Genomic DNA, 12,307 nt, shown 5'->3' on the forward strand with positions numbered 1-12,307 from the left:
GGCATTGGACTCTTAAGTGACCCAGTAACAGCCTGTCTGCGTATCGTTGACATGGAGAAAAAAATCCCGGTAAACACGTGGTGACCCGACCAAAACACAGAGTGAAGGAGTAACAGTTCGGGGGCCACAAATAGGCGGCTGGATGCGGCCCGCGTATTGCCTCTGGTCTAGTGGGTGCGCGACGGAATTTCATAACGTGGCTCAAGCACATTCAGCATTCACTGTATTTCACAGGGAAACCAAAATGCTCCAATACATGTGACTTCCAAGATGCAGGAGGGTTATAATGTTCCTCTGCTCCTTCACTTGCCATGACTACCACTGCGCTTGACGAGTGAGTTGACGCCCAACCTTTTTTTTTCATCAACCGATCCGCGGACCACGTCCGTGCCGAACCGTGGAGAGGCATCCGTACGGATCACGGATCAACGATGATCCGTTGCACCACTAATCCCAAGAGTCAGAACAAAGCATTGGAGAAGCAGCATTTTGTTATTATGCAGCACAGACCTGGAGTCACCTCCCAGATACTATTAGACAAGCTCCAGACTAAAAACGTTCCTCTTTCACGCTGCTTACACGACTCACTAATGGACACAAACCCATTTTTAAGCCATAAGGTGCATTTCGACCAAGAGTCCTGGGGTATTTTAGCCCCCAGAACTACTTTCCCCAGAACTAAAAGGTTCCTGTGTCCCCATTGTTGTCTGCGTTTCGACCATGGGCTGAAGTCCCAGGTAGATTGTGCAAATCGAACAGTGACGTATGGGGAAAAAAAATTATATGAAAAAATATTTTGAAATCTTAATAAAATACTAAAATTGCATGCATTTCCAGGAACTCCCTATTTGTTTCAACAACTGTGTAAACTCCACAAATACCGTTTAGTTCAGCCTAAAGTCCCAGGACCATTGAAAAGTACTACCCCCCAAGCAGGGGATTTTCCGGGGGAAGATTAATTACCCCTGAACTAAATTTAGACCCTGGTTCCTCCAGTCGAAACGCACGTAGTTCAGGGGTACAGTTCCTGTGGTCGAAAAACGCCTTTAGTTTTTATTTCTTTAAATACACATTTTTAACATTTTTGAGAAACATTTCATTTCTATTGACAAACTGAGTTTTAATAGAATATTTTGACTAATTTTACTTTCTGTCTTTCTTTCTTCATCTTAGATTTTAAAATCTATTATGTTATAATGTTTGTTTTCTTAATTTCACATTTTAAATTGGTTATTTTCTGACAAGGTATGGCCTCATGGCCTGCAGGGGTGTCAATAGGTCTGAGCCAGCTTTGGGCTGCGCCCTTGACACAGAAAAGTATCTGTTAACCCCCACTGGATCTGCTCCGTCGCGTTCCGGCTGCGTCTCTGACCCGGCAGGTCAGAACGCAGCAGATCAGATGCGCAAGACTTTTGCTGCACACCAGAGCACGACGCATCAATTCAGCACATAGCAGATGGAGCGGGACAGGAAGTCAGGCACCGAAACAAATTAAAAACCAGGTTCATTTTCAGAATAAAACACTCTGTGTTATCATTAGATCGTTTTTAACTTAACTAGTACAAAAAAATGTCATTTAGAGCGGAGCCAGGCCTGGAGTTATCAGTTCAGAGGTTTTCAGAGGACGATAAAGACAACATGGGCGAGGAGAGGAGGAGGAGAATCCTTCATTCAGTGATTGCTGTGGGAAAACCTTGGTCACTTCACTCCAGCTGTCCGACGGTCCTGCTCTGTGCTGCATTCAAAAAATGCAACCGGTGGGTGTTGACGAACGAGAGAGCACGGAGCCGGACCGCAGCGGATCGGAGACGGACCAGACGCGTATCTGTTGGAAGTCCCATGTAAGATTCTGCAAGTTACGGACTTCAGAGCAGTGAAGGGGACTGACTATCTATGATAATCCCTCCTTATTTAAATAAATAAGACGCAACACTAAATACAATTTACGTTAAGTTACATAAGTACAGAGAGAGAGAGTAGATCAAACATAACTGGCCGCATAAAAATTTGTAATGCTCATAAAATGTTTTAAGTGTTTGCTATATGTTATGTTGATTGTTACCGTTTTGTTTTTGTGGTTTTTTTTTTAACTCTGTAAAGCACTTTGAATGAATGGTGCTTTATAAATAAACTTGCCTTTCCAGGTTTCAGGTTTATTTAAAGTTTTGTTTTTGTACGTTCAGCCTCAGTGATAATGTGGGACAGTCAAGTGAAGGATGGCTACAAACGCAGCCAAGCTCCAGCAGCTGACACTGACAGTGACAAAACAACCCGAGCTGCTCCTGCAGCCTGGGATGGAAAAAAGACCAGTGGGGTGGTGGAGGAGCTGCTCAGGAATGCCACAGATAAAGCCTACGGAGCCAACGGTAGAACACTGAATGTTGTTTAAAGCTGGATATTTGTGCAACACCTGTTCAGTTAAGAGTTAAGCAAAAGCATTTATATTTATGAGTATTTGTTTTATTTTGTCATCTAGTCCTCAGTTGGGATGGAGAGGTCTCTGCTATAAGTAGAGATGCTGCTGAAGATGTCCGTAATGCCCAGTGTGACACTGTGATCGATGAGTGGGATGAAGACTTTGACAGTGGAAAGGTGGGTTTACATTTGCATGAAATGTGCAACACGGATAAAAGTCACAGTAATGCTTATAGTCACCGGCTCTTTTATGCACCACTCTAACGCACAGGTGAAGAAAATCAAAAACTATAAAAGAGAAAAATGGAGAGGCGGCAGCAGCATCTTCCAGAAGATCCAGGACAGGCGGAACAAGTGGTCTGTGACACCTGGAGGGAAGAGAGTTTTTGGAGTCCGACGCTGAGAGTCTAGATTGCTGTTGATGTCATGCTGACTGGAATCGGAGACAAAAACACTGTACACCAAACTTCTGTTCCTTTCCTCCATCTTTTTTTTCTTTTCAAAGTCTCTTTATCGTGTTCAGTTTACAACAAAACACCTGAATTTCATTTGAGCCTAAAGCAGCATAGATTACATAGATGGTTAACTCATCCAATCTCAATTTTATACAAACATGAAATGTTGTTTACAGGTTTTAGTAAGAATGGCCAGTGAGATTTGACCACTTAGATCCACTTTTAAACAACCTCAAGACAGAAGAGGCTCAAGCTTTTCTCTGCAAATTCAACAGGAGTACTCGCAGCTCAATGATGGCTCCTTTTGAAGCCTTGGCTATTGCCTCAATATTCTAAAGCTGCTATAAAATAAATACACATTTTAGGCTAAGGATTAAAACCTAAAACTTTATCTGTCTCATAATGAAATCGAGTAAAAATCCATGGAGTGAACTTTTACAGACATAAGGCCTGAGAGATTAGAGATCTTCCCCCTGCTTCTAAAATAATAAGTCGTAAATTTCAAAGATCCAAAACAAGTTATTTTAGATTTCTGTACACATCTTTTTGTATTTTATTACATTATTTACTATTATTTTACTTTTCTGCAGTGTCTGTGCCATGGGGCTTCTTTTTAAGGACCAAATTTTGCCTCCGTATTGTTGGTAGAATGAGGGTTTAAGATTGCCACCATGTTTTAAAATATGCATGTCTGAACTGGTTCAAAAATGAAATTGGGTGAATTCAGGTTTTTTTTGTTTTGTAATGTTGCTTATATGCACCCCCCCCCAATTGAATAGATATTTTAAACCACAAAAAAGATGCTCTATGGTATGCATCAATAATTCAACTGTGGAAAATGAAAAGCAAATCATTGGACTTTGAGATCCCTCACATCTGGATGTTTACTGGGACTCAAGTGTTTTTTGACTGTAACAGCATGGTGCAATTTCAGAGTTCAGGTTGGGGTTGTTGGAGGAACTCAGACGGGAGCCTTTTTATTCTACTGTGCAGCTATTCAACGCCGTAGCTCATCTCAACAGTCCAGTGTTCAGAATCCCTTGATCTGAAGATTGAACTGTTCCATCTCCATAAACTGTAGTCACATCAAAGGGTTACACTTCATACTTTAGGCACTGTGTTAGAATGGGACTGCCACATGCTGACACTTTCTTTTTCCCTTGTCCGTTATATCTCTATGCAATTTTCTGACAGTCATGCTGGTCTCCTCGAAACTGGGCTAAGACTCAGGAACCCAGACGTCCTACATCCCATATTCATCTCTGATCAGACTCCCCTGAGTCAAATCAGAGTATTCCCTCTCCCTGAACGAACATTTTGCATCCTGTACATCCTGTAGAAACTGTTTTATACAAACTATTTCAGGTGTGGAAACCATTGGAACATCTTACACCAACCCAGGCACAGATGTTTAGAGTAAACAACATTAAAACAAAATGCTTTGCCATGGTAGAAGACTGTACAGTCCATCTTGTGCTACCTGTTTCCCTCCAACGCTGTAAAGATCTGCCCATGCATTTCTTTTCATTCTAGAGATGTTGCCTTGAATTGGCTATAAAAAGTATAGGATTTAATGTTATAAATATATAATTTAAAGAAGAAAAGACAGATCTTTAATGTGCTACTAATACTCAGATCAGTCGGTGGATATTAACCTGAGAATTAATCTGCAAATGTGTTAGTTCATTTGTGTATAAGAGAGTTGTCCGATTTCATGCAAGACCTTCCCTCTGTCACTGTAGTGTGTACAGTACAAGAGAAGCTACCACAGTCTGATTTTCATAGGATGTTCTTGTCGGCTGTGAAATCGAAGTAGTTTGTGACTCTCAAACTGACACAGAGGAACATTTACCGGTGTGCGGATGAATGATTCACATGTTTGCATTGATGGTTCTATATTTGGCACCACCTTTTCTGACCAGGGAGGAGACCTTTCATAATGAAAGCGGCTCTTACCACACTATGGGTAACTATAAAGGTGCAATAAAGTTGTGACTTTTGTGAGCTGGTTGTGTTTTTTTCCTGTCTCCTGCTTTTAATTAGTGTTACCTTTTTAATTGTGATTAAATAGCATATAGTAGTAGAAGTAGCACTTTATAAACGGGAGTGTGACATTTTAAAGTCCAAATCCAATGTGAACGTTTAGCTCAAACACAAGGACCGAAAAAAAAACTTTGCACTTGCTATCTATTGACAAAATGTCCAAACCTGTTCTGAAAGTTCAGACCTAGCATTGCTGTGACATCACCTTCAGCAAGAGGTACAAAATATGCTGGATACAGAAACTTTGAACCACCAAAAATCACATTTTAAGATTATAAATGGGGTGCTCATTGCGATTAATGTTGAGACAATTAATGATGAAAAGCTTTAGTGATTTGTGCTGCATCAGACGTCTCTTTTCTTCAAACAGCAGACGAATACTTGGCCACCAAACCGAACCTTTATCAACCAGTGCCAAGAGATATGAAAAAATAATACTCAGAACTTCTTACTGCTGCCCCCAAGTGGACGAAAGTATCAGAACAGCCAAATCCTTGCCTTTGATGAGGACTGGGAAAAATATAAATAGTTCCTAATGACTTAAATTGTTGGATTACATTTTTTAGGATCCATTATTTATCCTCGCAAAAGTTTTTTTTGGTATTGGCTGATTTTAATGTGTGCATTTCTAAACCCAGCTGTCAAAAACAGAGTAGAACTTATTCCATCTCATTATAAGCATCTAAAAAAGCTTGTTTTCTTTGACAACTTTGAGACAACCATGACTATAACACATTGTGTCAGGGCCACATTGTTGACTGGGGTGGCAAAATTGAGGGACTGACATGGGCAGGGGTGGCAGGAGTATGTATGCACACAAACATAAAATGATAGCGTTTACCCTTCAGTGTCTACTTTAACAGTTGTTATTTAAGTATAATACAGCTGTTATACACCTGTCTGTTTGTTTTTTACTTTAAAAAGAAACACAACAAAGCGGTAATGCATAAATCTTAGCTTTCACATTCTTGCAGGTTCTAAAAGTGTCACAAATGTAGACACTAACAAAAGTAAATATGCTGCCTTAAAATACAAAAAAAAAAAAAAATAACTTCCAATCTGTTATATGACAAACCCAATTAGTTGATTTTGTCAAAGTCCCGCCTCTAACAAAAGGAATAGCCAATCATTTTTGAGGATTTTTCGGCAGCACCTGTGAAGGACAGTCAGATTTCTTTTGTGTGTTGAAGGCACTGCTGCCCCTGGCCATTCCTCTGAACAAGCCCCTGCTTGTGCAAACATATTGGTTCCATCATTCCAGATGCACCTGGGAGATTGCAATAAAAAAGGAAAAGGACTTTTTTTTTTTTAAATATAGGAAATAAACAGTTGGTATATGATTACTGGACACCACTACTTGCAAAAAAGAAAATAAAGAAAAAAAGAAAACTTAAAGATATAATCAACATTGTGGTAATGTTCGGTCGCAAGGTTGATTCCCGGTCCCGATATGATTTGGTGCAAGTCATTCGCACTTCTCTCTTCCCACATTTCCTGTGTCTCGAGCATAGACTGTATAAAATGGTCTCAAACTCCCCTATTGTATGGTGGCCCTGAGGGTAATAGTATAAATATTTCAAAAGCGCAAAATTAATTTCAAGAAACTAGAAAGGGTAGGACCATGGTACTTGTTTGTGATTGGCTAAACCCAAGTCTGTCCGGCATCAGTCATTTATCATTTCCTGTTTACACTGGATACTGCATTAGCAGAGCCAGCACAACATTTCAAGTGTTTACCAGGATGGAAGAGGAGCTTGAGTTTGATAGTGCAATACTTCAACAAGGGACATACATATAATATGTATACAGGAAATGATAAAAAACTGATGCTGGACAGACTTGGGATTAGCCAATCACAAAAAAGTACCATGGTCCTACCCTTTCTGGTTTCTGGAAATTTATTTTGTGATTCTGACATTTATTTTGTGATTCTGAAATGTTTTTCTGATTCTGATTTTTTATTTGCTAAGTCAAATTAATTTTGCATTTTTTAAATATTCATTACTATTGGCCTTCAGGGCCACCGTACAATCGAAATGAGTGTTCGGCAAAGTTGTTGGTTGAAGAAGTTAGAGCGTGACATCACATCTGTGATGGGCGGGGCCAGCATGTGCACCGACTTCTCTGGATAGATATCAGCAGTCAGACAACATCCGCACACACACAATCATATTTCTAAACGACAACTTGGGACAAACAAAACAAAAACAAGCTGAAAAGTATCATCTTGCGGATAGAATACCTGCCATAAGACCCACAGTCTGGGAGACGAGCTACTGCAGAGCAAAGGAGAGAACGAAAAAGGAAGGAAGAAGGTATCCGGAGGGCTGCGGACGCTGGGCGGACAGACATCCCGGATCCCCGGGCAGTGACGCCTGCAGCAGCAGCATCAGGACCACCGGGATGGAGGGGGAGAATTACGGTTGGTCTCCATCCTCCACTCTGACATAGTCACTCAGTTTAGCCTATGTAGCTGCTCCATGAGTGTGTGCTTTTTATATTAACACTGCTGTCTGCGGTGTTCAAGCTCAGTCGTGCCAAGAGTACAGAAATGACAGACAGTCTTGTGGGCATAGAGGTTCACACTGCTGCCAGTCTGACAGACTGGGACTGTTCAGATGACAGCATGACTGACTATACTGTTCCCATTTATCATTTTGTGAAATCTCAAAGGGGCAATTCACCATTTTAACTGAATTAAAAGCATGGAATCAGGTGCTCAGTCTTGGTTTAGGTTTTAAACAGGTTGCCTCTGAAGTATCCACAGCCAATGGGATAAAAATGATCTGTTTAATGAATTATTAAGCATCATACTGCAGCTATGACAGAAGTGTGGACTATCCACATATTTACACTGCAGAATTAAAAAAAAAGAAAAGTTTCTGTTCTTGTGGGAAGATACAAACTGGTTTATTTATATCCTGCTGGTCTGAGACGCTCTTCAGATGACACACTTTTACAAAGAAAAACATCCTGCTTATAAAACTACCCTCATTGCCAAGAAACATCGTCAGTGGTCCTGACACCATGTACATGATGACCCTGTCCCTGATGATGTCGGGCCACGATGAGCTAACCGACTGCTCGGCATAGGCGATGATAGAGGCTTCATCTCAATTATTTAGCAGTTTAGTTTTTCTGTGAGCTTAATGCATCTCAAAATAGAAGCAGCAGCCATGGCCTCATTGCAAGATTTCAAGTGATGCTCTGCTGAGAAGGGGGTCTGGAAGAAACTCGGAAGCATTCTTTTTGTGAGTCACTAGAAGAGACAAAAAATAAGTTCATAGCAGCATCTAAATGAAGACAATAAACAGTAGGATTTGGTTTAGATACACAGAGTACAGTATTTATTTATTTCACTCTGCAGTTTATTTACCTCCCAAGAATTGTTATCATATAGATTCTCTTCTCAGTACTTTCCTTTGTGTATTCCAGCTGAAGAATCATTTCACAGTTATGTTATTATCTGCATAAGTGTGAGCACATTCACACTTAAGCACATTCAAATCACACCCTCACTGTCCCTGACACCTCCTTAGTCGAATTAGCTGCATGTGTAGCTCTGTATTAGTACGTGTAAGTCATATCTTTTCTCCTGTCCCTGAGCTCCAAGACTGTTTAGCATATCTGAGACAGAGAGACAGCAGCTTTTTAAGATCCTTTTCTTATTTTGTCAGAGCTTTTCTGCAGTTTCCCCCCTTATTTTATTATTAATGTAGAATAGACATCTGCAACAAAAACAGTTCTACTCATGTGGACTGGAAGTCTGTCTGAGGATAATCTGTATTTTTATAGCCTTGTTCTGACACATGTTGGGCCCAATTCTAAAATTTACAACAACATTACCATACTGTGTTTCTGCTCTCTGTTTTTATTTGATGTTGCTCTGTGCCGCTGCCCCAAAACCAGCTATCTTTGCATCCTTTGGGTGCCGCTCTGTTTCAACGCTCACTTCAAAGGCTCGGAGCTGCAGGTTGTCAAAATGTCTTTGTTTTATCTTCTGCTCTTTTGCCATCTACCTGCACCTGTCAGTGCGGCTCAGTTTCCCTTTGCATAATGAAATTTGTGCATACAAAGGAAGCACTGCGCCTCTTTATAGGCGTGGTGCATTAAAGTGGCAGGTATGTTTGGTTTCTGCGGTTAAGGGTGTCATCTGTCCGCCTAGTTTGAACCCTCCCCTCTTAACTGAACGACTGTCAGAGGCATAGTTGCTTATAATACTGAGTTGATATATGTTTTCTGTTCTGTACTCTCACAATCCACTCATGTGACACAGTTCTACTCCAGCACTAAGCTCCTCTCTTGTTCAAAGCACACCACAGAGAAGAACTGTCAAAGCATTTGCAGTGAAATCTCATTGGACTTCTGCAAGCATGTCGTTGTCAGAAGAGGAGAACAGAGAAGTTGAAATATGCCGCCCCTAAGTTCCCAGATGTAGTTGTTCTTCTAATTAATCACGCATAACACAAGCCTAGAAATAAACTTTATAAATTCCATGGATTAAGCTGAGTGCTAAAATCTGATAAAACATCATTCCTGTTTTATCCACCATTGAAACTGCACAGAGCAGAAAGAACTTCACATAAAGAGAAGCACACAAAGGAAGGAAATCAAAGCTTTGAGGCAGCTGGATTGAAAGTAGGGCAAGATGATGCAATTTACTATTAAGACAACTTGCTACTTAGTGCATCAACTCTATAATTAGCCTTTTTTAGCTTTATTCTCATTTTATTAAGACTTCTATTTAGCATTCAGTTGAGTTTGTACCAGCCAAGCTGCTGGTCTGCTCCTACCCAGCCAGTTGTTAGTCACTGCAGGTGATGCTAACATTAGGTGCTCTGTAGGAGTTCCACCAACTCAGATTGGAGAGCTTGCTGCAGGTTTTAATACACAACTAGGTAAAATCCCTCATTACACAGAACTTATCTGATGCCACATGTTTCTAAAACAAACAAATGTGACAGATTTTTATTAGTAGACCATCTTCTGAGGCAGCAGAAGGATTACCGTGTCGTATTTGTCTATGATTGTTCCACAAAGTTCTTAACTTGTTTTCACTTTATAGCCAAAGTATAGCTGAATCACATGACTGAAACCTTATGGCTTGAACTAAGAATACATGAGTAGTTCCATGCTGTGTCCACCTGGTGGCATTGTGCATTAAAGTGCCTATGTAGATCTGCTTTAAGGATCTACAGAGAACATCACATGTCATCAGCTGCTAAATTAAGATGTTTTGCTCATGATGCGTGATATGCACATTTAATCACGTACACAAGCAACATTTTTTGTACTGTTAACGTGTGAGGGAAGTATGGAATGCAGAATCAGCTGCAACAACAGCAACTTTGAAAGTATTACTTTATGAAGGATTGACCCTGAGTAATGTCTACTCTGCATCTGAGTGGATTTGGCACTTGGCAGGCTGGGACAAATTTCCCTGCAGATTCTGTGTTTCATGCAAACACTTGACCATTTGCAGTCAATTAAACAGACAGGGGGGGTGTGTAAATATATATGTGCCAATAAAAGAAGAAGTCAGTGATTTTACATACGAAATATGAGTTAATTTGAATAATATCGACAGTTTTGGACAAGTCTGAACTTAGTGTCACCATCCTGCAATCTAGTAGCAAACCTTTTGTACAATTGATCATTGTGGCTCTTGGACACCTGTGGGCTCCATCCATGAGACTCTTGCAAACCACTCCCTACTCCCTCTCCTATAACACACTCCCACTCTGTTTGTGAGCTCATAGAGCGCCTGCCACACTTAGTGCTGTCCAAACCCTCTGTGTGTGGAGTGAGAGTAAGAGTGGGTTGTTAAACCTTTCAACAGTGACCCTGCACCAATGCTCACTTACTGAATAGATGTAACTCTGTTTATTGTTTGCCATGAAAGATGCACTGTAAGTTGAAGCCCCATGTATACACACTTTAATCAAAGTAAAAAAGAACATTACGATGCAGATGATAACATCTACATTTTACGATATATTCAAGATCTAATTGACTCCATTCTGGTCCTGCAAACTGCAAATGTGACAATAAGATGCATTTCTCATACAGCAGATAGGTTTTTGTGAATCTGCCTGATAGTTATGTCTGTAAACTATTTACTACTTTTGTGACAAGAAACCATGTTAACATAAAGTTCCTGTTGCTGCAGGACTGAAGGGTGCTCACCCCAAAGGTTTCTGTTGTAAATTATCCCTGAAAAGCACGTCTGTCGGCTGTGAGTGTGACTTAACACAGAGTTCACTGTAAAGAGGAGTGAGGGTGGGGACCTATAGGCGTTTTTCCACCGTAGGAACTTTACCATGGAACTAGGGACTTTACTCCTAAACTACGTGCGTTTCGACTGGAGGAACCAGGGTCTAAATTTAGTTCAGGGGTAGTTAACATCCCCCCTGAAAAGCCCTTGCTTGGGGGGGTAGTACTTTTGAAAGGTCCTGGGACTTTCGCCCTCTAATAAAGTTTGAGACTGATCGGGTGGAAGTCTCTGCTCTCTGCATCTGCGCGGGAGCGCGCCAAACGGAGCCTGCAGCTGACGGGCACTCGCACTGACTGCGAGGCAGAGCTGCAGGAGGATTAAGTTGAGACTGACTCTCACGCTCCAACTACCTGCCCTGTTTATAACCGTTCCTGTGTGCGTGAATGCCCAACAAGTTGTGTGTCCTGTTATTATAAAGAGATGGAGAACTGACTTTTTCCCGTCCGCAGGCATTCACGTGTGTTCATTGATACACTCCCAAAAGAGCAATTAGACGCCACGAGCACGTGTCAGCTAATATATCTAATCACCTATATAAACCTGTTTCTGTTCGTTTCTTGTTAAATGAAACAAATATGTTCAATTTAGAAATTTTGAGATTTTATTACTAAACAAATTAACATTTCTGACCACATAAACACACACAAAAGTACCAAAAATCGGTACCGTTGAGTACCGGTACCAATTCCCAGGTACCGGGTATCGGTACCGTATCGGTTCAAATGTGAAAGGTACCCATCCCTATATGTCACTGGCCTGATTTGCACAATCCACTCGGGACTTCAGCCCACGGTCGAAACGCAGACAACAATTGGGGGCACAGAACCTTTTAGTTCCAGGGAAAGTAGTTCTAGGGGCCAAAAGACCTCGGAACTCTTGGTCGAAATGCACCTTGGCTGTTTTCGAAACTGCCTACTATACTAGCAGTACGTACTGATTTGTCCAAAATTCAGTATGTAGTATGTAGTATTTGAACAAGAGCAAAATCTGCAGTATGCCAAAACTCCCCAGATGTCGTACTGAATCGGGGAAATTTCAATGTATGCATCAGACCAGTCTGCCTCGTGTACCGTTTCCAACAAAGCACAGCCCTCGTTACGCTTTTTCTTTTCTCTTCTTT

The 12,307-nt window shown here is 40.9% G+C and overlaps 1 protein-coding gene across 1 annotated transcript in view; it reads left to right on the top strand.

Moving 5' to 3' along the window:
- Nucleotides 1-4,874, top strand: part of usp36 (ubiquitin specific peptidase 36) — a 30,414-nt gene extending 25,540 nt beyond the window's left edge. The window contains exons 18-20 of the mRNA XM_034711793.1: nucleotides 2,184-2,366; nucleotides 2,477-2,592; nucleotides 2,687-4,874. Of these exons, the coding sequence (XP_034567684.1) occupies nucleotides 2,184-2,366; nucleotides 2,477-2,592; nucleotides 2,687-2,818 (431 nt within the window). The 3' untranslated portion in view covers nucleotides 2,819-4,874. The remainder of the gene's footprint in view (nucleotides 1-2,183; nucleotides 2,367-2,476; nucleotides 2,593-2,686) is intronic.
- The last annotated feature ends 7,433 nt before the right edge of the window (nucleotides 4,875-12,307 follow it).

Source organism: Notolabrus celidotus, chromosome 20 (assembly GCF_009762535.1).
Source record: "Notolabrus celidotus isolate fNotCel1 chromosome 20, fNotCel1.pri, whole genome shotgun sequence".
In the NCBI taxonomy this organism is placed as follows: domain Eukaryota; kingdom Metazoa; phylum Chordata; class Actinopteri; order Labriformes; family Labridae; genus Notolabrus; species Notolabrus celidotus.